This window comes from Camelus dromedarius, chromosome 25, assembly GCF_036321535.1.
Source record: "Camelus dromedarius isolate mCamDro1 chromosome 25, mCamDro1.pat, whole genome shotgun sequence".
Lineage (NCBI taxonomy): Eukaryota > Metazoa > Chordata > Mammalia > Artiodactyla > Camelidae > Camelus > Camelus dromedarius.
In genome coordinates this window covers 4,347,820-4,371,492 of record NC_087460.1, presented here as the reverse complement: position 1 = coordinate 4,371,492, position 23,673 = coordinate 4,347,820, and the positions used below count along the sequence as shown (strand labels likewise).

General features: G+C 55.4%; 1 protein-coding gene across 4 annotated transcripts in view; it reads left to right on the top strand.

The window, feature by feature from the left end:
- Window positions 1–19,940, top strand: part of VWF (von Willebrand factor) — a 114,124-nt gene extending 94,184 nt beyond the window's left edge. For all 4 annotated transcript variants that reach the window (XM_064478957.1, XM_031444272.2, XM_031444271.2 and 1 more), the window contains 12 exons: window positions 1,416–1,520; window positions 2,619–2,824; window positions 3,592–3,741; window positions 6,295–6,405; window positions 8,530–8,710; window positions 9,524–9,564; window positions 10,068–10,184; window positions 15,675–15,773; window positions 16,456–16,584; window positions 17,100–17,139; window positions 19,003–19,100; window positions 19,618–19,940. In XM_064478957.1, coding sequence (XP_064335027.1) covers window positions 1,416–1,520; window positions 2,619–2,824; window positions 3,592–3,741; window positions 6,295–6,405; window positions 8,530–8,710; window positions 9,524–9,564; window positions 10,068–10,184; window positions 15,675–15,773; window positions 16,456–16,584; window positions 17,100–17,139; window positions 19,003–19,100; window positions 19,618–19,806 — 1,466 coding nt within the window. In that variant the 3' untranslated portion in view covers window positions 19,807–19,940. The remainder of the gene's footprint in view (window positions 1–1,415; window positions 1,521–2,618; window positions 2,825–3,591; window positions 3,742–6,294; window positions 6,406–8,529; window positions 8,711–9,523; window positions 9,565–10,067; window positions 10,185–15,674; window positions 15,774–16,455; window positions 16,585–17,099; window positions 17,140–19,002; window positions 19,101–19,617) is intronic.
- The last annotated feature ends 3,733 nt before the right edge of the window (window positions 19,941–23,673 follow it).

The window sequence follows — 23,673 nt, the reverse complement described above, 5'->3', positions numbered from 1 at the left end:
AGAGGATGCGGTGTACACTTACCATGGAACACCACTCAGACATTAAAAGATGAAAGTTTTGCCATTTGCAACGACATGGGTAGACGCGAAGGGTAGCATGCTTAGTGAAGTAAGTCAGACGCTAGTGTGTGGGATCACTTACGTGTGGGCTGAAACATGCGGCAGACTGGTGAACGTAACAAAGAAACAGAGTGACGGGTACAGAGAACAAAGCAGTGGTGGCTACCAGTGGGGAGACGGGGAGGGGTAGGGGGTTAACAGCTACAAACTACTGTGTATAAGATAAGTAAGATACAAGGATGTACTGTCCAGCACAGGGAAGGCAGCCAGTGTCTTACAGTAACTGTGACTGGAGCAACAGCCTTTAAAAATTGTGACTCACTGTGTTGTACGCCTGAGGCTCACATAATGTTGTGCATCAGCTCTACCTGCAGAGAACAGAGTGATCACTGGTGGGAGGAGGGCGAGGGATTTACTGAGGAACCAGTCCTGCCAAAGTGACCGCAGAGGAGGCCGCACATGGGCACCGTGGTTTCAGCAAGTTATTTGTCAAAGGGGTTTGTTATAGGCTTGCAAGTTACATTGTGCAAAATGGGCTGAATAACGGTATAATTAAATGAATCCAGAGCTGATGGAATTATGCTTAACAGGCCAGAAACCTCTAGCGCCCTGTCCCTGTCCTGTCCAGTGTGTTTCTGATTGTACAGATGAAGCCATAAAGCACGGGCAAGTGAAATTTGCGGCCATACGAACCTTTGAGGGAGAGCAGATGGATCAAGGGACAGACTGAGGATCTAGAAAAGAAATAATCTGAGATAGTTCTTCTTGTTTAATTTTTTTTATTGAGGTGTAGTCAGTTTACAATGTGTCAATTTCTGGTGTACACGATAATGCTTCAGTCACACACGCACATACATGTATTCATTTTCGTATTCTTGAGACAGTTCTTCATGCTGATGAAATTTATCAGGGATAAGCAGATGCCCCCTGGTGGGATGGATCTGCCTTGAGAGCAATTTATGGAAAGTAAATCTTAGGATGTTCACAGTAGAGGGAACTGGGGGTCATTTAGTTCAAGGCCCTCATTTGATGGATATTTTTAAGCTTCTCCAATGTGCCAAGCACTTTGTCTTCATTATTTCACGACATGGAGACTGACCCTGTGAAGTAGACATCCCACCTTACAGAAGATGATCCTGAGGTCCAGAGTGTTCAAGTGACTTGGCCGAGGTCTGGGGTCCCTATCTGTCTGTCATCAGCTCTCTCTGTCTGCATCTCCACCTCCATCTCATCATCACCATGTACGTGAAACCGGAGAGGTCCGTGTGAGCAGGGATGTAGTGCAGAGGCCACTCACAATAGGACAAGAGCAGCCTCGCTGAGCGGTGTGTGCATCCCTCTCTCCCGGCCCTCAGTGTGCGACCTGGTGACCTGTGACCTGCCCCTGGTGCCTCCCTGTGCCGATGGCCTCCAGCTGATGCTGACCAATCCCGGCGAGTGTAGACCCAACTTCACCTGCGGTGAGTCCGCCCTCCGCAGACGGGGAGGGTGGGGTGCGGTCCCTCTCTCCTGTCCTGTGTCTTGTGAGCTGACTCTGGGCTGGGGGTGTGTCTGGAGCAGAAGGGGTGAGATCACACCTGCCCGGAACCCTCTGAGAACCTCCCAGCTGCTGCTGCAATGACGGGGCCCCGAGTGTGGGCGCGGTGACAGGCTCCCCGCTCTTGGGCCGTATGAGGAGGCAGCGGGCCCGTGACGAGGTCTCCATTTACTCCCATCCTCCCTCCCGGAGGCCACGGAGCAGAGGGCGTGTTCCTGCGGTTTGTCCTCATCACTGGATCTTATTCCCAAACAAATTTGTAGATTTTTCTCCCTCTGTATGTTTGTGTATTTGATTTCTAAATACTGCAATGTAAGCATTGGGATGGACTAAAGGCAGACATGCTAAGAAACCGAATTCTATCCAAATTTAGCTACCGAGAACACCCTCCTCTTGTCCTGTGGATTTAGATGCTCACCTGAGTCCCTAGATGCACGCCCTCAAGTGGGGGCCAGCACGGTGTGTTTGAAGGAGGCTGGGGACAGGCAGGCGCAGGGCGGGATTCGGCCTTGATAACGTGACATTGCGGATTGGACAGGATCGCTGTCTTTCTTTCATTCAACGTTGCTGGAGGACCTGAAGCTGTAGGGTGTCACTGCTGTAGCTGCTAGGGTGGGGACAGGGTCACGCAAGCCGCCAGCCTGTGCGAACACCAGCCGGCACCTGCGTGCCCAGCCTCTCTGGTCTTAGGGACTCCATGTCTGGCACCTGTGGGAGTCCACAGCCGGAAGGACCCAGCTGGGAGACAGTGGACGGGGCACTGAGCAGCCTTCACCTCTCCTCCATCAAACTAGCCTCACATTTCTCCTACTGATTAATGTCCTTATTTTCCTGCAGACGAGCTGGTTTTCAGTATGACTGGTTGAATATCCCGCAGCTTCTGAGCAGGGCTCGCGCGCATTTCAGATTTAATGTCCAGGAGCTAGAGTTCCCTGGGACCTTTCGCTGAACACTTGGGAACCCGGGCTGAGTGCCGTGCCCAGTGTGCAGGACCAGGGCATCACCTCATGCCGCCCCTCAGCTTGCAGGAAGGAGGAGTGCCAAACGGGGCCCCCGCCCTCCTGTCCCCCGCACCGGACGCCAGCCCTTCGGAAGACCCAGTGCTGCGAGGAGTACGAGTGTGCTTGTAACTGCGTCAGCTCCACCGTGAGCTGCCCACTGGGCTACCTGGCCTCGGCCCTCACCAACGACTGCGGCTGCACCATGACCACCTGCCTCCCTGACAAGGTAGGGGCTGCTCACCTCTGGCTGGCAGATGGCCAGACACCTGCTCCTCCTGGAAGATTTGCCTCCCTGCCTGAACCGAGTGCTGTGTGGCCTGGCGGGGGCACAGTCAGCATTCCGCCTCGGCCTGAACGGAGGTCCGGTTAGCTCAGGAGGTAATTGCAGAGGGTCTGCTCTGCTCTCAGCATGGCCAGGCGCTGAGGTGACAAACAAGGTACAAGACGTGATCCTCACTTAAAGAACTTCTCTGTAGGTTAACTAAGGAAATAATATGATCGCTTGCATTATTTAGAGACTAGCTAATGCTCATTTGTTAATTTCTATCTACCCATCCATCCAATATTTACTGAGCAGCTTCAACCACTCCTGATGGGACAGAGGGCTATGCGTGGGTGCGTTCCATGTCCAAGGACATTACTGGGTCTGAGAATTAGGGTACCACTCTCCATGTGACACAGGAAGAGGTTAAATGCAGTTAAGGCAGCAGTGAAAGTGGATCGAGGCAGCCCGTGTGTTAAGTCCCCGCTCAGTGGGCCGCGGAGGACTCACAGGGGGCCACTCCCGGGAGACTGGAGATGGCTTGTCTATGGCTCCTGGGCTGGAGAGGGATGAGGGCAAAATCTGCTGCATAAGCCACCCATAAGCCTCCCTCCATGTGGGCAGAGACCACGTTGTTTCGTTTATGGCTGTGTTCTCAGCGCCTGGGTGGCTTCCCACACGTGGTTGGTGCTTCCTGAGTGCGGGCACTCATGGGAACCCCGTGTCCGCAGGTGTGCGTCCACCGAGGCACCGTCTACCCCGTGGGCCAGTTCTGGGAGGAGGGCTGTGACGTGTGCACCTGCACTGACCTGGAGGATGCGGTGATGGGTCTCCGTGTGGTCCAGTGCTCTCAGAAGCCCTGCGAAGACAGCTGCCAGCCGGTGAGGGGGGCAGAGGGGCTGGCACAGTGTGGGGCAAGGGGACCGGGAAGTAGGGGAGGAGTCCCAGGAACGGGCAGGAGGGCCCCTTTAGTAACCTCTGGTTCAGGCCCAGAGGTGGGGGTGAGGAGGGGGTGGGGCTGGGTGAGAGGAAGGAGCCCGAGGAGAGGGCTGCGGGCTCTGCCCTCTGTGATTCGGCCCTTGGCTGATGGCCACGCCTGCTGCATGGCCTCGAGTCCAGAGGCCTGGGGAGCTGATTTACGCGGAGACGTGGATTAACTGCCTAGAAAAGGGGGCTTGATTTTTTTCCCCTCTCTCTTCTCCCTTCAGAAGAGATCTTTCTCTCTAAGGAGAAACTTTAGATCTAAACCTAGTACGGACATATGTTCTGGATTTTCTGAGACTGTCGCAGCGTCAGTGGGCCATAGCGTTTCTATGTGACCTGGTGATTTTTCAGACCGTGTTTATAATCGGAGGTACTGAAGCCAAGGCATGTTTATAAGTGGAGGTATAATTTGGGGGTTTTAACCCCTGAGCTCAGTTTTTAATTCTTCTGGTCGTGGCCCGCCCCCAAAGCTCCCGCGTGTCCTGGGCACTTTATTCCTACACGTTAAAGAGTGAGCAGACTGGAGAACAGGAGCAGGCGTCTGCGGGGGGGACTGTGGGCCGAATTCCGCTTGCTGGTTTAATGCTGTTATTGTTACTGTTACTGTGTGATTATCAGTAGACGACGATGAGAAAGGAAGGCCAGGCGGGGCAGGCAGGTCCACGCACCTTGTGGTGGGGACGCCCCTGGTGCTGTTTTGGAAGCGTGTGTGGCTTGGCGATGGGCGGGACGGAGGGCCTGAGATCCAGGCCAAAAATGGGGGGGTCCATTCAGTTCATCTCCTTTGCTGGTACTGAGAGGAGCGGGGTTGCCAGGCACCCTTGGGAGCAGATGACGCTGTGGTATCCAGATGTGCCTTGTGAGAACGCCGAGTTTTGGAAACCCATCCATCTCCTCCCACCGGCCACGGGAGGCAAGGGAAATACGCTGTCAGGAAAAGAGTGCTGTTTAGAGGCCGTTTTTGTAAAACTGGCACCCAGTGTATTTTGTGCAGTTTTGATTGCAGAGAACACAGAGCACTCAAGCTGGTTAAAATACAAAGGGGATTAACGGGGAAGGCAGGGGCCCCTCAGAAACGGACCGGGGGTGTGTGGGTGCACACCACGGTTGTACACATTTTCTCTCCCTCTGTCCCGTGAGGCCCTGTCTCTGCTTCTCTGTCCATTCGGCCGGCTCCTTCCTGCAGGCCAGGGAGGAGGCTTCACTTTCCCGCAAATTCCATTTGCACGTGGCTTTACTGAGCCTGGACTTCAGCGCATCGTGGCTTTTCAGACCCCGAAGGCATCCGTGCCTTGGCCCTGTGCTCCCCCGTGGCTGTTTCTCTCGTGGCATCTTGTTTATCCCGCCTGTAGAAGACAGTGTGTAGACCGTGCCATCCTGATTGGTTGGCTCCTCCAGAGTTGCTAGGACATCACAGAGGTGCGAATCGTGACTAGAGCTCAGCAGATAACAGACCGAGGACAGCTCACCGGGTGCCGCTCTGACGTGGCTTGGGCTGTAAGCAGGTCCCATGGAGACAGCGTGAAGTCGAGCCAGGTCTCTGGGGCCTCGCGCTCCGAGGCACCAGCCGAGATGACACCAAGCGCTGTGTGCGTCTCCGGACTTGGCCCTGCTTGTGGATGTGCTTGGGGACCAGAGTGGGCTCGGCTCCCCTGCGCGTCCTGAGCAGCTGCAGACACCCCTTCTCTCCAGGATGCAGTGCGGCCCTGGGTTCCCGCCCGGCCCTGGGTTCCCGCCCTTTGGCCCCTGGGACTCCCTCACCCGCCATTGCTTTGCCTGTTCTTTGTACGTGGCTTCAGTCTTCAGTAGAAGGTTTCAATCCAAGTTCCCAATGCTTTGGCCGGATTGGAGGACCTCCAAGAGGCAAGAGAGCCTGGCCGACTTCACACTTGTAGGATGCTGGTCTCTCTGGCAGGCTTTCCAGGGAAGGTTGGTCTCTTCTCCCTGTGCCCTGTAATCTATCAGGCAGATGTCAGGTAGCCAGCTGGGGAAACTCAGCTCTGCACGCTGGGCAGAGGTGTGGGGTCATCTCGTACAGGCAGTGAGCCCTGTTAGGGCAGAGTCCAGACCCCAGGCATCATGCATGCTCTCCCCATCAGTGCGGGGCCTGGATTTGGGCCGTCGTCAACGTCAGCTCAGCTCGCCCACTGCTGCCGAGTGTGCGCTGAGCTGTCTTCAAGATGCCTGTGGCCTGGCTTTTGGCCTTAAGTGGAAGTTTTTGGAGGGCAGGGCTGTGTCTCTTCAGCAGGTGCAGGAGCTGCAGTGACTCCGTGGTTGACGCTTCCTGACCACTTGGCACGTCCGTGAGGCTGGCGGAGGACAGAGATGCAAACATCCGGTCCCGCTGGCTCTCTGCAAGCCCCGGGCTCCGTCCACCTGCCGATGGGACAAGCACGCCTGTGTTTGTGTGGCCGGCCTGTCCTGACTCTCTGCCCTTCGTGTTTTTCCAGGGCTTCGATTACATCCTGCACGAAGGCGAGTGCTGCGGCAGGTGCCTGCCGTCTGCCTGCGAGGTGATGATCGGCTCACTGCGGGGGGACTACCATTCTTCCTGGAAGAGTGTAGGTCTGGGTCCCGGGGTAGGGGGAGGAAGATGGCAGTGCCCTCACCAGCATGGCTGTCCATCCAAGGTCTAGTACTGGCCTGGATCCTGTCTGTAAAACAGAAGCATGGTCCCTGCTGTTTGCTTTTCCAGCAGGGAGTTTGATCTGGCTGTTGGTTCATCCAGATGCCAGCTGGGATCTCCGTGCTCCTGGGGAGCTTGCTCACGTTGCCCCTGACTTCCTGTCTTGTGGATTTCGGGAGAAGCCCAGTTCCCTCCCTCTGAGTTCTGGGAACCCCTGGGGGGTTATGTTCTCCTGTTTACCTGGGCACCTGAGGCCCTGCTCCCCGATGGCGGGCGCCCGGCATGCTGGGGGCCGGCCACTCCGCCACGCCTCACAGGCGGCCAGTGCTGCTGGCTGCGTGGTGCCCGGGCAGGTCCCTGCATTCTCACTGATTCCCGCTGGAGACATTCATCCCCCAGAGAAGCAAACAGCAGTCTTCTTCCCCGAGTCCCTGAGCTATTTCTGCATCTCTGGCTGTGGCACCTGACGGTGCTGGCAGCCCCCCGTCTCCCCGCCCTTGTCTCCTGCCAGGCCTCGCCCAGCCAGATTCCCTCCCCCAGAGCAGAGCAGTGGGGCTGCTCCTCATGGTCCTCAGGCTCTCGCTTTGGCTCTGGATGCTCATCAGGCCATTTTCTGAAACACAGAGGGTCCCTCCGCGGGTTTTAGTCCAGACGCCGGGAACATAGCAGGTCTTTTATCCTGGTCGCTGAGGACGATGTGGGAGGTGCCCGGCCCCAGAACCCGCAGGCAGTCAGGTATTGGGAGGTGTGAGATGCACCTGCAGGCCCTCCCCGTCTGTGTCCTCCAGTAAGACCCAGACACACTCTGTTCAGAAGGGGGCGGAGGGCACCTCTCCTGTCCTGGATGTGACCATCTCCTACCCCGGGCCATCAGCCTTCTCCTCCTCCGTGAGTTTTCCTCAAGGCTCCCACCTCCTTCCTCGAATCCCGGTTACCTGTGGATTTATTCCCTGCCTGTGTCCCTCCTCCCCACCCTTTTAGCTTTTCTGCTCCCCATCCGTCCTGGAATCTGGCAGGTTTTGCCTCTCCTCCCCGGGTCAGAGGCCACTCCATCCTGGCGGAGGCTGACCGTTGGTCCCTTTTAGGTGCAGTTTCCTGCCCCCACCCCCCAGCCCCGGGCTCTCATGTCCCTCCAGGGCTCATTCAGCCCTGACCCGCGTCAGTGTGTATGGAAGAGTTTCCTTCCTCAGTTCAAGTTTCCATCTTACCTACAAGACTTGGGTGTCAGCAGTGGCTCTGCTGCTTCTGGGGGCTCAGGAGGGCCGACAGGAGTGGGTCAGGATGGGGCCCCTTGATGCAGCCTGTGTGCGAGGCCCAGCAGGTGCATGATCAGAGTGGGGTGCAGCCCGTGGAGGGAAGGTTTGCTCGGGTGAGTCAGAAGTGGGGGTGAAAAGAGGGGCTGCAAGCGTGCAGCGCTCTGCTCCTCGTCTGGAAGGAGGAAGGGGGCAGCGGCTGAGAGAAGTCGTCCGGGCCAGGTGCACCTGCTCCTGCGTCTGGGAGCCGACTTACACAGACCATGCTCCGGGCGCAGCCTCTGCAGGGACTTTTCTGAACTGTGTTCTGGACACTCGGTGCTCTCTGACTGTGCAGCCAGCCCTTGAGGGTCAGGCCACTCGTGTGCAGCCTGGAAGTTCAGGGGCAGATTGCAGGGCTGAGGGTCAGATGCCAGCATCCCGTTTCTCGCTGTCTCCCTGTACCAGAGGGCAGCAGCACGGGCTGGGTGGTGGGCTGGTTCCCCTCCACATCTCCCCTCCGCATTCCTGGTCACTCAGCTCACAGCTGGGCTGGGGGTGGGGGGAGGGTCCCCAGTGCTTCCTCCAGTGGTTGAAGAACCTATCCTGGGGGCACATGTGACTCTGAGCTAGGATCTTGGTCAGAGCGACTCTGACCCAGACCGGGTGAGTGCCGGTCACCCCCACTGTGGGCTTCACCCTGTGGGCAGGGCTTAGCTGTTAAGCTGGGGCTCACCTCCAGGGCACAAACCGGCTCCTGAGGGAACAGCCCCCTCCCAGTGGGACCTTGGCCCCCTTCCCGACTGACCGCACTGCTCTGACTGCAGGTGGGCTCTCACTGGGTCTCCCCCGAGAACCCCTGCCTCATCCACGAGTGCGTCCAAGTCAAGGAGGAGGTCTTTGTGCAACAGAGGAACGTCTCCTGCCCCCAGCTGGCCATCCCTACCTGCCCCCCTGGCTTCCAGCTGAGCTGCAATACCTCAGACTGTTGCCCCACCTGTCGCTGTGGTAAGACATGCGGCCTGGGCCCCGCAGTCAAGCCTCTCTTTCTACCAAGGACGCCCAGATCCTTGCCTGTTGGGCAACTCAGGGAAATGGGCAGGATCAGATCTCCCCATCTGTCCCTGAGGCTTTGGGGAGAAAGCAGATAAGACGAGGGAGATAAGACAATGTCCTGAAGGTCATCACTGTGCCCCAGCTGGCTTTGTACCTTGTCTCATGTCATCGTCACGGCAGCCCCGCGAGGTGGGTACCGGTGTGCTTCCCTTCACTCCCACGAGTGGTGCAGCTGGGACCGGACCCCGGCTTCTTGATTCTAGAGACACCTTCTCAGTCATCCTGCTGGGGAAGGTGTTCCAACTGCCTGTCCGCAACCCCACCAACCAACCAACCAACCAACCAACCAAACAACCAATCAACCAATCAACCAACCAACCAACCAACCCATCAACCAACAACCCGCAGCAGCAGACAGCTCTCAGCACCACCTGCTCTGAAGTCTTTGTGTGATTTTATCTTGGGACTTAGTTTCCAAAGTAGAATTTCATTCTTTCATGAGCCCAGACATCCTCCCACTCACCCCTTAAGTGGGAATCATTTAGACAACTGCCCTCCCCTTGAGGACTCCAGGGTGGGGAGCAGGCAGCAGTCCTTCCTCAGCGAGGCCACTTGGGCTCTGGCAGCAGGACCCACGGTGCCTGGCGTGAGCCGGAGGGGGACAACCGGCAGATGGCGGAGGGGGCCCAGCTGGGAGGAGCGCCGGGTGGTGGGTTTTCCCGGGTGTGTCCTGCACACTCATGCCCTGTGCCCCTTTCTCCCCAGAGCCCACGGAGGCCTGCATACTCAACGACACCATCATTGGGGTAAGCTGCCGCCTTCTCCAGGGCGGGCTGGGGGGCAGGCACAGGGTGCTGGGGGAAGGGTGTCATTATGAAGTGGAATGAAAGGAACCAGGGAGACCTACCCCACCCTCACTTTCCCGTCCTCCAGGGCTTTGCAGGCATCCTGGAGCCCACCCCCTAACTCTCCGGGGCCAGGGCCCTGCTGCCGAGCACTCACCTCCCGGCCCCGACCCCAGGCACGCGAGCATTCCTTCTGTGCATGTTTCATCCTGTCCCCTCTCCCGTTGCCCCGGATCCCTCTCCGCCGTGAAAGCTCCTGCTCTCCCCAGCGCCATCTTTGAGAGGGGAGGGTGGGGAAGGGAGAGGGCCACTTGGGACAGGAGGAGAATCCGGGTGATAACTCGAGGCAGCTTTGGGCAGCCGGGCTCCCATCCCTGAGGCAGATGGCTTACGGGACGGAGGGCAGTGGGAGGGTTAGGGGTCGGGAAGCCTGGGAAGCCTGACCCTGGTCCCTCTCCTTCCAGCCCGGGAAGAGTCTGATGGTTGATGTGTGCACGACTTGCAGCTGCGCCGTCCAGGAGGGGGTCGTCTCCGGGTTCAAGCTGGAATGCAGGAAGACGACCTGCGAGCCCTGCCCCCTGGTGAGAGAGGGTCATCGGGAGCCCAGGGGTGGGCTGGGTACTTGTGGGACCCAGGCAGTGGGACCTCACTGGGGTCTTTACATAAAAGCGTTCGTGATTTTTCTGATGATGAACGTTATTTGACAACTGTAATGAAGAGACTAAAAGTCACCTACGCAAATTGCATTTCTCAGAAGTAATTACAATTTAGTTTTGCCAATGTGAAACATTTTCTTCCTGTGTTTTTAAATAACACAGTGTTTGCAAGGCTGGTGACACCGTATTTGCAGTTCCGTAGTCTCTTCTGCACAGCGTCTTGAAGGGCACCATTACCACTCTTAGAAAGCGTTAAAAATGAAAGCCAACAGCTATTTATCACACTTACTAATTAGCCCACAAATGCTCACCAGATGCTGCTATGTGCAGAGTTTTACACAGCATTTCTCGGAGCGGGTCTGTCTCAACGTATATTATTGGGCATTGAGTTGGTTTGAAATAGTTTGCCCTGTTTGTGCCAGGTCACGATGACTGCGTTTGCTCTGAACACCTCCTGAGGGCAGGTTCTGGGAGGTGAAATCGTCATTTTCTGGTTTGGTAGGTGAAAGGCACATCTCCGTAATCGTGACTTAGCCCCACCTCGCAGAGCTGGCTGAACGCCCGGGGGGACGCCTCGGGTTCTTTGGCAAGCTGCTCTCTGTGTTGGGAGCTCCTGCTGTTTTAGAAAATGCAGTAGGTTGGATGAGTGTCCTGTGAGCTGGGTGCACAGAAAGCAGTAATGGTTCTTTCAGACGGTCAGGCAGTGGGCGGGGTCTGGGCGGAGCCCCGGGAGGCATCCTTCACCAGGGGGGCTGCAGAGCGGCCAGCGAGGCGGGGACCCCGGGGCGGCGGGCAGGGGCGAGGCGCGCCGGTGCTGGGGTGCTGTACGCGCTCGACGACAAGGGGATCTCCTGCTTCTCTGCTCTTCCTGGCGCTTGGCGCCGAGTCGTGCTCCAAGTAGGGGCTCAGTAACACACACGGGGGTGAAGGGGCCCACAGGAGACAAGGCCGTTTCTCATACAATGGTCCAAGGAGAACATTCCTGCCTCAATTAGAAAGAAGCCAGCTGAGTGTGTGTTTTTCCTTTTTTTTTTTTAAATCCCAGGTGTTTTAGGGTTTTGGGTGCAGCTGTGTGTGTGTGTGTGTGTGTGTGTATGTAACAAGCCCCCTAGATACATCTGGGCTTGAATATGGGATGAAATGATGCTGTCTGGAGTCTGTGGCATCCCTTTACCCCGGGTGTCCATCAAACTACCACAGATGCAGGAGGCCCACCAAGCCGTCCTACCCGAGAGCTTTCCGTGAACTCTCTGCTGGCGCCCTCTGGTGGTCAGAGTGTGGCACGGCCACCTCCTCTGCGTCCACAGAAACCCAGTTTTAGAATCCAAACTAGATGTGGGTTTCTAAATATTTTAAAATCCACGGCCCCTTTAGGTCTGTGTCCACTTCCTCCTTTCCCCCAAAGTTCTGATGTCTCCCCAGGACGGTGCACTCACTTCCTCCCTCCTGAGAGCCCCCACCTCGGGCCTCCTGTGGCCCTCTCCACCTTGGCTGAGCACTGCCTCAGATGCCCCGCTTCCCGCTCAGCGTCCTCACCTGGTCTTGTCACGCTCCTCTGCTGTGAGGAGCCCCCGCAGGTGGGGAGCTGGGGTGAGCCAGGGTTAGGCAGGTCTGCTTGAACTGCCGACGTCACAGGGAAGTGTCAGCAGCACCAGAGGGGCGGTCCTCTGTCTCCTCCCAGGGGAGGCCAGCCGATGGTGTTTGTGCTGGTGGCGGTAGCAACGTTTCCTGACTGGGAATACTGAGAAGGCCTCCCCGAGGAGGAGGACCGTGGGCTGACCTTGAGCAGTGGGTTGAGTCAGGAGGCTCTCCCAGAAGAGGGGATGGGGCCAGACTGGCAAATGAAGCAGGAGTTAGAAAAAGGCAGCGGGGGTGGGGGTGGGGGTGGGGATGAGACTGGGGGTCCTTGAACAGCCGACGCAGTTTATGAGACCCGACGCAGTTTATGAGACCAGCTCTGCGACACCTGAGGAGAGTCTGAGGGACATCTCTGGACAGGGGAGGAGGGCCCGTTGGCTGCTCAGACCTGAGCACGTGGACTTGGTGGCTGGCTGGGACCGTGGCTGCTCCTGATTGGATGCTCTGGTGAAAACCTTGTCAGCACGCCGTCCTCCGGGTGCACCTGTCACCCTGCGGCGTGTACCTCTGTCCGCGGTGGCCGGGAGCCCAGTGCGGCTCAGACAAGCCCTGCTGCCTGGCGCAGCTGTGTTCTCGCCTTCCGGGCTCTGTTTTCTTTATCCGCCCTGCGCTTGGGTTCTGCCACGCACTGTCTCCTTCTGCCGTCCCTCTTTCCCAACTCCCACTGCACCTCTAAAATCATGCCCCTCTCCTTCCACCTTCCACACCCGCCTCTCTGTCCTCTTGTCCTTTCTCCTCCCACAACACCCACCATCCTTGCCTGTTCTTGGCTGAACTGTGCCCTCTGCCTTGTGGGTGTGTGGACTGGACCTCCATGTCCCCGTCCCTTCCCCGTGCAGCCCCCTCTTCCACCTGCCACCCCCTTTTCCTGTGAAGACTGTGGGCACTTTCCCTGGCCTGCTGAGGGGAGGGACTTCCTAGTCTCCTCTTGGAACTGAAAAATGGCCAAATCTACACTCCCAGGAAATCCTGCCTGATTTAAGCCTTTTTTTATTTCCCCTTTCTGACTGTCCCCACTCACATACATGCATCCTGCATTTACCATCTCTTTGTTCCTCTCCCATCCACCTGGGTCCACACCTCCCAGGAATTGTGCGTTTTTGAAAGCCCAATCAAAACTCACCTGTGAAACACTACTGATGGCCTCAGATGTCAGCAGTGTCCTTCCGAATGTGTGTGTGGCCAGGGACCATCCTGTCAGGGCTAAGCTCGGTCCTCAATGGCTTTCTTTACGTGCTCCCTGAAGACACAGAGTTCAGATAAGCTCACAGACTCCTAACCTCCCCTGCTAGTGGGGAGCCTTCAGTCCACGTGCAGTGAACAGCGTGGGCCTTCTGTCCAGGGGCCCCGAACTGACCTGCTAGAGAGTCGTGGGAGAAACCCCCACGGCCCAGGGAGTGAATATCTGAGTGGTCATCACTCAACGTGGCAAGACGGAGGAAAGGGTGACATTGTAGTGGGTTTCTCACGTAACTAAGTTTATCCTTTAAAAACCTTTTCTGAATTTTGTTCTTTGATTGGGGGGGATTTTTTTGGAGTGGTGAGGAGAGTTAAAAGAGCTTTAATTTTAATGCAGGGATGAGACAGCTGATGATAACGTTTTGGTATTTTGTTAACATTGTTTAAAATACTTTGCAAAATAAGAAGTTGGTTACCCTATGTTGTCTCCCAGATTTGGGGGCATTTCTGTAAAAGAGTGGATCCTGCTGTCTGGAGGCTGCTGCCTTTCCCAGCGCGGACATGGACGAAGGCCTCCATCTAAGGCACTGGCGGGGAGGCCGTCGCTGAGCCCACCCCTCAAGTGAAAGCCAGAGCGCTGACTGGGAGCTGCGTGCTGGGGGGGAATGATGGCGCCATGTGGGATTCACATGCCTCTCAGGGAGCGCAGAAACCATCTGAACCGTCAGATGAAAATTTCAAATTGTGCTAAGTGTTATGAAGAGTGTGCGTGTTCTAGGAGACCCTGCTGATGAACGACATTTAAAGTGATTATTCAAGGCTTAGAAACAGCTATTCGTGCAGAGTGTGGGGAAGGGCACCCCAGGCAGAGGGAGCAGCATACACACAGGCCCTCAGGCTGGCGTGTCCGTGGTCGTAGAAGATGACGGGAATGGATTGTCAAGAACAAGGGGATGGTGTACGATCAGGTCAGAAAATTAAGCAAGAACCATGTCCGGCCTTGTAGAACATGGTGACATTGGATTTTATTCTAAATGCCTTTGGGAGCCATAGAGGGTCTTATTTTTAGAACTTTTGTAAAATTAATTTTTTAATGAGGTGTAATTTATGTACCTCAGATGCACAGATATTAAATATATAGTTTGACAAAGTCTGATACACATATAAACTCATGTAACCACTGAAGTAGTCTATGAAGGAATGCAGCTAGAAGGCTAATGGAGGAGGTAAAATAAAATACTAACAAACAAACAAACCCAAAGCCAAACACTCGATTAAACCAAAAGAAGACAGAAAACAATGAACAAGTAACAGAGAAGACGACAAATACAATGAATAGCAAAATGGTGGATTTAAACCCAGCCATATCAACAATTACATTACACATAAGCAGGCATAACAGAATCCAATAAAAGTGAAAATGGTCAGTCCCCACCGTGGGATTCAGGGCCCAGACGCCGGCTTTCTGGTGGCGTGTGGCAGCGGCTGCCCACCTGTCGTTCTGTCCCGGGGCTGCTCATTGGCTCCTCTGAGCATAGATAATGCAGGGCTCAACCAGGGGTTGGGAGGGGATGTCTGTGCAGACTTGGGGCTCCCCCTTTCTGACTTTCTCTCTTCTGAGGTTGTCCCCTGTAGAGCCCAGCTCTTCTTGCAGTTTCAGCCTCTGTCCTCTGACTCCTCGGGCAGATACAGCTGTAATTTTCTGTTCCAGCTCCAGCTCTCAGGGAGGAGCCACTGAAACGTGATTCTTGTCCATATGGTTCCTTCTTTCGAGGATTAAACCACCTGTGGTTTATCCCTGATTCTGGCCATCCAGTGCCTTTAAACCACTGTCTTAAATACTTCATCAAGGATTTATAGTTGTTATCTGCAGGAAGTCAGTCCAGTATAAGCTTCTCTGCCATTACTAGAACCAGGACTCCCTGGATGGATTTTAAGCAGGGGAGTAACATGACGTATTTTAAGAACGTAATTCTAGCGGGTATGTGGAGACCTACAGCAGGGGGGGAAAGAATGGAGGTGGGGAGACGGTTAAGACTACTACAGAGGCCACTGGGAGCTGATAGTTGCTTGGACCAGGCGATGACAGAGGACACTGCAATGACAAGCAGTGGATGAGTTCAAGATGCATTTTTGGCAAGATTTGGTGATGAGTGGGGGGCGGGGGATGAGAAAAAGAGAGAAGCCAAGGATGACTCCTGGATTTCTGGTTTGAGCAACTGGGTAATGAAGCCACTTACCAAGACAGGTGAGACAAGAGAAGGAGGAGATGTGGAACGGAAAGTCAAGTTGCCTCTTGTATGTAAGTCTTGAGATGACAATAAGATAAACAACTGTCAAGCAAACGGATCTGTAGGTCGAACCCGGGGGAGGTCTAGTTTAGCAGGACTGGCTGCGAGAACTTGAGCAGGATGTGCACACGTGGAGGGATGGAGTGCTCTTTAGGGGACCGGGGGCTGACAAAGGGTAATTAAGGTCAGATGTTGACTTTCTGGGTGAAACTGCGGGATAGGATGGATGAGGAGCTGGACAAGGAAGCCTGCTTATGACTGGGATGTTCGGGGCAGGTTAACCAAGGCTGCTTTTCCCCCTGGACAGGGTTACAAGGAAGAGAAGCTGCAGGGGGAATGCTGTGGGAGATGTCTGTCTACGGCCTGCACCATCCAGCTCCAAGGGGGGCAGATCCTGACACTGAAGGTGGGAGCAACTTGGACTCAGAAGCTCCCCCTCAGCTCGCCGTCTGGTTCTCTATCTGGGTATCTTTTCTTCAAGAAAGAGGGACAGAATTTGGGCCAATTTTGACCTCCTTTTGTGCCTGTTTCAGATTTTATAATGGAAAGGTGGATAACCTTTAGAAGGTCCAGAATTTTCTCTTTGATTGAGTTATTTTGTCACTGTCCTTGACAAGAGTGCAGTTGGTGTAGGGCCCCATGATGTGGGGTTGGTTGATCTTTCAGATTTTCTCCAGCCTTGAGTGTCTATGAGTGAGACAATCATGGTGACACAGACTCTGACCTATGAAAGCCAGAGTTGGCAGGTGGGGCTGGGGGGTGGCACTCAGATCACCTCTAGTTCAGTTACGGACTGGCCAGTTTACCGTCGCAACGTCTTAGTTCTTTAAGTTTTAAGTGATCAGAAGAGTTCAGGGAGTTTTCTACATTTATGCAGCCCTGTTCCCAGTAAAAAAGCTATAAAAGCAGACTCCACCTCTATTTCGGGTTCTGGGAGTGGAGACTTTGTACACACTGCTTCATTCTTGTTCCATATCCTCCAAATTGTCTCAAGAACTCCAAAGAGTCGAGGTCACGGTTTGAAGTAGCTTTGCAACCCAAGCACCGTCTTCACATTAGCTGTACCCCGTCCCCCTCTCTCCTTTCAGCCTGGTGAGACATTGCAGGATGGCTGTGACAGTCACTTCTGCAGGGTCAACGAGAGAGGACAGTACACTTGGGAGAAGAGGGTCATGGGCTGCCTGCCCTTTGATGAACACAGATGTCTGGCCGAGGGGGTGAGTGGTCGGAGTTCAGGCCCTGTTTCCTCTAGACTGTCTCCATCTCTGACTCTAAGAACAGGGTCCCTCTGAACAGCAGTCCAGCTTGGATGTGACTTCCCAGTGTCCAAGGAGAACCCTGACATAGTTTAAAAACCAATATTACAAAACCAAAGCCAGATGGACAGACAAGATTCTCTGTACCATATGATGCTTTAAGAAAACATCTTTCCTTCGGGGGAGACGGAATCTGTGAGTCCTTGAATGAGAAGGTGAGAGGTCAGACAGATTTCCAGGCTCCCCTGGGAATGATGATCCCAGTTCTGGAAGAGAATTTGGAATAGAATAAGAACTGTGTCCGCCTGGTCAGGTGGAGCTGGCGGGCCGCTCACGTTGGTGGTGGGAGAGCGAGTTCATGCCTGGGGACTTCAGCTCAGGGCTGCGAGCCCAGAGCCAGGAACTGAGCTGGAGTGACTGGGAAGTGTCCACCGTGTACTCTTTGTGTCTGATCTGGAACTTTGCTGTTTTCTTAGGGGAAAATCGTGAAAATTGCAGGCACGTGTTGTGACACATGTAAGTATGTTACCAAAATCTTGTTCTTTGAAATCCATCAGACCAAGTCCACAGTTCTTTGGAGTGAGCTTTATTCTAGAAAGATGCTGCAGTCACCATGTTCAGTTCTGCAGGGAACTGACCCCCCTCCCTGAGTTTCCTCGGCTGCCCCCTCCTCAAACCCCCTTTCAAATGCCTGTAAAGGAAGCTCTTCCTCTTTTCTTCCAAACTCCTGACAATCGCCAGCTCCTCACAGAGTCTTGGGTTGCTCATGGTCCCATCATGAGAAGGCATCTTCTCTCTTCCCTGGGAGCTCCTTGAAGACAGGAGCAGACCTTGACACACATCTGTTCTTTGGGTGTTGGGCAGTGGTCTCAGATAGAGATGGCGGCAGCAGCTGGCGGTGGGGCTGCAGGAAGCACGCAGTCTTCTCAAGGGTTTATGAGGCTGGTCTAAGCTTTATGACCCTCCTCCTCGTCCCTCTCGGCTCCTCCCGACCGTGAGTTGCACTGGTTGGTCCTCGTGGCTCCCACAGCATCTCTGGAGACGGAGCTCAAGTCTGCACGTCAGACAGAGTTCTTATCACGTGCTCCTGTGGTTGTGAGCACAGGTGGCTTTCAGAATCCCAGTGTTAGTGCTATATTCTCTGACGACAGAATTACTTGCCTGGACTAACGTTCTTTGCTTTTTAGTTTAGTTAGTTAGTTTTCGTTTTGGGGTTCATGGGCCCACGTTCCCTGTTCATTTTTGGGTAGAGAAAGGAAGAGGGCAAACACGAGCAGCTTCTGTGTTCAGTCATTCGTTCTTCTCCTGGTGGCCTCCTCGGACAGTCCCTGTGGTCGCTGTAACCAAATTGCAGACTGAGGAAACACACTCTGAAAGCATCTCCTTCGGTGATTCCTGGCTGCATAGTTTAAGAAGGTGAAGTCAGGAAGCCGTCGGAGAAGATGAGTTCCCTTTAGGCACGCTGCACGTGGGAAGTGGCTGAGACTGTTACCTGCAAAGCTGGCAGCAAGGCCAAAAGGGGCCTCTGCTGGTTGGGGCTTCCAGGAGCGGAGGCCCCCTCTTAAGGAGCACAAGCCCGGCTCAGGCTTCAGCCTGCAGCGGAAGAACAGAGGGAATAAATATGCTTCCCTTATTCACCCTCTTCATGTAGTTGGTAGCCTTCCACTTTAAAATGAAATTATTTGGAAGGTGGGAGGCCAGCTGATATGTAGTTGAGGTTGATTTTGATTTGGAGCCATCCAAGAATGGAAACCTCCTGGTGCTCGGATGGCGAATGGTGAGCTGACATTAAATCTTAGAATTATCAGTGGGCCAAGTAGAAACTCAGATCTGAATGCCACTAACCTGGGTATGTAAGGAAACCCATGCCAGCGACCTGGAGACAGCTATATCCGAAGGAAGGACCCCATGAGGGCTCCTAGGATCTTCTCAGCCCCCGCAGGGGCAGTGAGTGCCCTATTGTGGCCATGACATCTGCAGAGATGCATAGATATTAACTGTATTTATTGGCTCCTTCATTGCCCATTAGTTTCTGCAGAGTTGTAAGCACAAAAGGATTGCTCTAGTCATTATGGTTTTTAGAGTCCATGATTATATAAAAGCAAGTTTTATCCACTGACATCACCAAAGCACAGAGAATCTAGGCTCCTCTTGCAATGAAAATTGTACCATTCAGTGAGTTAAGCCCAGCGATAACTGTAACTCTGAGTAGGAAGGGCCAGGAGAAGCCGAGGGGAACCCGGATGCCGACTTTCCCTCCCGGTAGCTGGCTGTGATGATTTGGGCACTGTGAAATTGACCCGTTTCCAGTAACTGAGGGAACTGGGCTAGAGAGTGTTGTATGGAAGAACAGGTTCCCCTCTCTCACCTGTCCTGCAGGCGAGGAGCCCGAGTGCAAGGACATCGCCGCCAGGGTGCAGTACATCAGGGTGGGGGACTGTCAGTCTGAAGAGGAAGTGGACATTCACTACTGCCAGGTAAGGGGGCCTGGCTGGGGAGGGGCGCGTCTCCATGTTTGGACACGCCTCATTAGTTACACTGTGGAAGAACCCAGACAGTTCATGGGGAGGAGGAGTGAAAGGAATGGGAGGCTTAAAAAAAAATTTTTTTTTTTAAGGAAATGTTTTATTGAAGTAACTGGGAACTTTTGACCCCAGGAGGGGAAAAAAACTAAGGAAAGATTAGTTTTTGAGTCCTTTGAAGTCCTTTGAAGAGAACGGGGAGTTAGTTACGGAGCTTGTATTTCCTGAAGGTCAACCAGACATGCCTAGGTTGCAGCTGGAGGGGTTCTGGTGTCAGAAGACCACAGGAGGGGCATTTCAGACCCCACCCCTCCCCTCCCCGGGGGCTCCTGTCGCACGGGTTGCTCTGGGCGAGGCAAGGCCCGCTGGCGGCCGGGGTGGGGGGGGCAGGTGGAGGAAGCGGGCCGCCCCAGAGTCCTGCCCGCCCTGGGGCTGCCCAGCACCGCAGCGGCCCCTCTCTGCCCCGTCGTAGGGCAAGTGCACCAGCAAAGCTGTATACTCCATCGAAGCGGAGGACGTGCAGGACCAGTGCTCCTGCTGCTCGCCCGCGCGGACCGAGCCCATGCCGGTGCCCCTGCGCTGCACCAACGGCTCCATCGTCCACCATGAGATCCTCAACGCCATGCAGTGCACATGCTCCCCCAGGAAATGCAGCAAGTGAGGCCCTGCCTCGCCCTGGACACCCGCAGCCATCCGCCTCGGCAACCACCAGTTGGCGCTCGCGCGCTCTGCTCTCGTGCTCCCCGCACCCCCACCTCGGGCCCACAATAAAGGCCAATCTCTCATCTTGACAAAGGCTCACGGTTCCCCGTGTCTTCCAGGCTCAGAAGGCCGTTGTCGGCCGGGCTTGAGTTCCGAGGCTGGTGCTGAGGGAGGGAGCACGGCTCCATCTCTCTGGAAACACTCCAGGCCAGATGGCTGCAGGTGGCACTGCCAACCTCTTGGGGGAAAAAGTGGCATCTCAGCCTCCACTGAGTAGGGAGGGGACACTGAGGTCCAGGCCTCAGAAGCCCAGCCCAGTGGCCTGAAGGAGAAGGGATTTGCTGAGGAACACTGGGGTCTCCAGTCTCTGAATCCAGGGGCTTCTGAGCAGAGCAGAGGGGTGGCCCTGGGGCCAAGCTGTCAACAGTGTGGCTGACGTGGTGGGGAAGGAGCCCCACCAGGTGTGCAAGGGTTTCTCTGAGCCCTTGGCTGACCGAATTCCTGTGTTCCCACAGTGGCCCCGTGGGAGGGAGAGGTGCTGGGGGCGGGGGACTGGAAATGCATGGTCCCACCCAGCACAGGCTCAGCCAAGGGGGGAGCACCAGGCTCGGGGGCAGGCCTGGGTTCCACACACAGTCCTCGCTCTACTCTGTGGCCTCAGCAGACCTCTTAGTGGTTCTGACTCAGTTTCCTCAACTGGAAAAGAGGACCATCAGGAACACTCATGTGGTTGGGAGGGGGAAACACGCCGAGAGTGCCTGTGAATTGCTCTACAATAATAGAAAAAAAGGGTAAGAATAAAAATGGGAAAATCAAGACTCAAAGAGGGACTAAGTGTGTTTATCACAGTAGCAGAGCATTGGGGGTTTCCTTTGTTGTAGGGGTGAAGGATCTGCGTTTCTTTTGGGCTGGATGCTGGAGGCCAAGGCCCTGTCCACTCCAGAACCCTGTGGTGGATGGGGAAGAGGTGTAGTTAGTGCCAGCCTTCACCGGGTCCCCAAATCACTCATGGCTGCTGTCACTCTCAAGGAGAGATAGTCCTTTCTTAAAACTTTATGAAGAAGCTTACATGTATATGCTGGCAAGATGGCAGAGACCTGAGGTGGGGAGAGAACACCCACGGGAATAAAAGCAACACCCTGGATATGAGGCAGGGATTTGTTGGGGGATTGACTTTCATTCCAGATCCTTTTAACCCAGGAGAGACTAAACTCATTAGAAGGGCTGCACGATGGAGCTGGAAAGGATGTAGACACTATCCAACGCACCGCCCCCTCCTGCCCCTTTACAGAGGACGAAAGTAGCTCAGAGAACTCCAGCAACTTGCCAGAGGTCACATAGCTGCAGGTGCAGGGCCAGGTTCAGCAGCCAAGTGCCTGGACACCTGGGCAAGAGCTCCAGCGCAGGTCCACCAGAGCCTCACGTCCCTGTTCTGACAGATTCGGTCCTTGTTCTCAGGGAAACCAGTGATAGCTGCATTTCTAGGTCTCCCTGCTTCTGGCATGGCTGGGGAAGAACTTCCATGGAAGAACTTCCATTTGCGTTTCAGGCAAATGGCATGGGCTGTGCTGAGCAGTTTTGGTGGGGCGTTTTGCAGGGTACGGGGCAGGAAGAATGGATAGAAGTTTTATGTAACTGCTCAGTAATTCAGAGGTTGTCATCCTCCATCCATCACCCCACCTCCAACTCTGAGTAGCCTCTAAGGTCTCTGTAGGAAACCAGATCCAGGGCCAGGGAATTACCTGTCTCTTCGGACTGATCGCCTAACACTCCGCCTGGGGACGGGGTGCTCCTGGAGGCATCAGCCTCAGAGAAACTCAGCAGGGAGGCTACCGCTTCAGCAGGAGGTGTCAATTTTCCAGCTGCCTCCATGGTCTGAGTTCTCATTTTGACCGATAAGATGATTTACTATCAAGAAAAAAGCTGAATCAAAACCTGCATGTTTTGATTAAAAAAGATGGCAGGGAGCAGGGTAAAAAGGATGCAGCAGAAGCTGGGAGTGGGGTCTAAGCCAGCAGCTGCCCCACCCTCTGCGGGCATTCCAGGGCGGGTCTGCCTCTGGTCTCAGGGACTCTGTTTTTGGTCACTCTCAGACCAGATTAGACAGTCCCCCAGAGTGAGAGTCTCAGGGATAGTCTCCAGGAGGGTGTGTGTGGAGACCAGGGGACCAAGAAAGTGCTGGAGGGAGAGAAGAGAGGAAATGGATAAGGAGTGGCAAGTGGAAAGGTTTCTGATCCTCTTGGCATTGAAAAGACAGGAGAAGGGTTCCTGGAAGTTAATGGAGAAGGGCGTTGCTTGGGAGAGAAAGGAGCTGGTAGCCAAGCCAAGCGTTAGAGCATGACCCTGGAGCAGGCATAGCCCTCAGGGGCAGGCTGCCTGACCGATTACACTGCAGTCTCCTCGTCTGTAAAATGGGCACATGGACAGTAACTCCCCCGTAGAACTGTTGTTAGAATGAAACAGTTCCTCTGCAGAAGGCCCTGAGAAGGGTGCCGAGGAGGAGGAAGTCATGTATCCGCATCGGCCCTGGTGACTCTTGGTGGCCAGAAGGCCGCCCCAGACTGGCACACACTGCTTTGGTTTTCCTTCTGCCCTGCCCCTGACTCATGCTGTGTTGTTGCCTCAGGTTCCTCATCTATCCAGTGGGGAGCAGTCCCCACCAGCCCCCCTTATCCGTGTGGGAGATAGCCTTCTTCACATGAAAGCACACGGTCATACATAGCCTACTCGACATACATTGTTAACACAGTTCCTTTCCATTTCCGGGTTCCTGGTATTGCTACGCTTCAGGGCATCCGGGAACTGTAGATTCTGCTACCCAGAATGGCCAGTTGGAGGCCTCCTCTTCCCGCCCCCCTGCCCACAGCCGGGTACCAGACCCACTCCAGGGAGACGCACTCCTCTTGTTCCAGGGATGGAGTTGCCATAATCTGCCTCCTCAAGCAGTCCTCCCTCTCCCCGGGGAAGCTTTTCTAAAATTTGCCCCTCCTCCTGCCTCTTGCAGCCCCTCCTCCCGCCCTACCTGTCTCCGGTGCAGGATTCCTCCACTCCTGCTCCTTTCATTCTGGAGAAAAGTGGGGACAGCTGGTGGCGGGGCAGAGTGCAGGCAGGTATTCTGGGGCAGCCTCCCGCCCCAGCCCGGGGCGGTCCGGGACAGGGTGGCGCGAAGCCGGCTCCGCGGGCGGGATTGGAAACTCATCAGCCAGACGGCTCACGAGATAATCCGGCTGAAGGCTCACACCCGAACCAGGTTAGGAGGCAGCTCCCCTGGGCGGGGAGAGCAGGCCGTCTTACTGTCTCGCCCCTCAGCTTCGTTAACCCGAGCTTGCCCTGGACTCACCCCGCCCGCGGGAACGCGCTCCACCCTCCACGTGGCGAGGCCAGAGCCCGTGCGCCCGGGGCGCCGCGGCAGGGAGGCCGGGCGCGGGCTGGGGGAGGAGGCGGCGGCCGCGGGCGAGGGGCGGGCACGTCCGGACGGAGCTGAGCCGCGATGGAATTAGCCCCGCGGCTGAGTAAGCCGGTCCAGCCGCCGGCGCAGCCGCGGGGCAGTCCGCGTTTGGCGTCCTGTGCGCCCGCACCATGGCCACCCCCGGGCTGCGCGGTGAGTCTTTCCCGCCGAGGGCCTTGGTCCTGGGCATCGGGCAGGTTGCAGGAAAGAGAGGGGCTGGGAGTGAAGGGCGGGATGGGTGACCCCCGGTGAACCTGGAGGGGGCGGTGCGGGAGCTGATCCCTTTCCCTCAGGGCAGGGAAGCTGAGGGGCGCCTGAACCATTTCGCGGGTACTTATTTCTTCTCAAGGAGAGAGGAGGTAGGACAAGAGGCAGAGG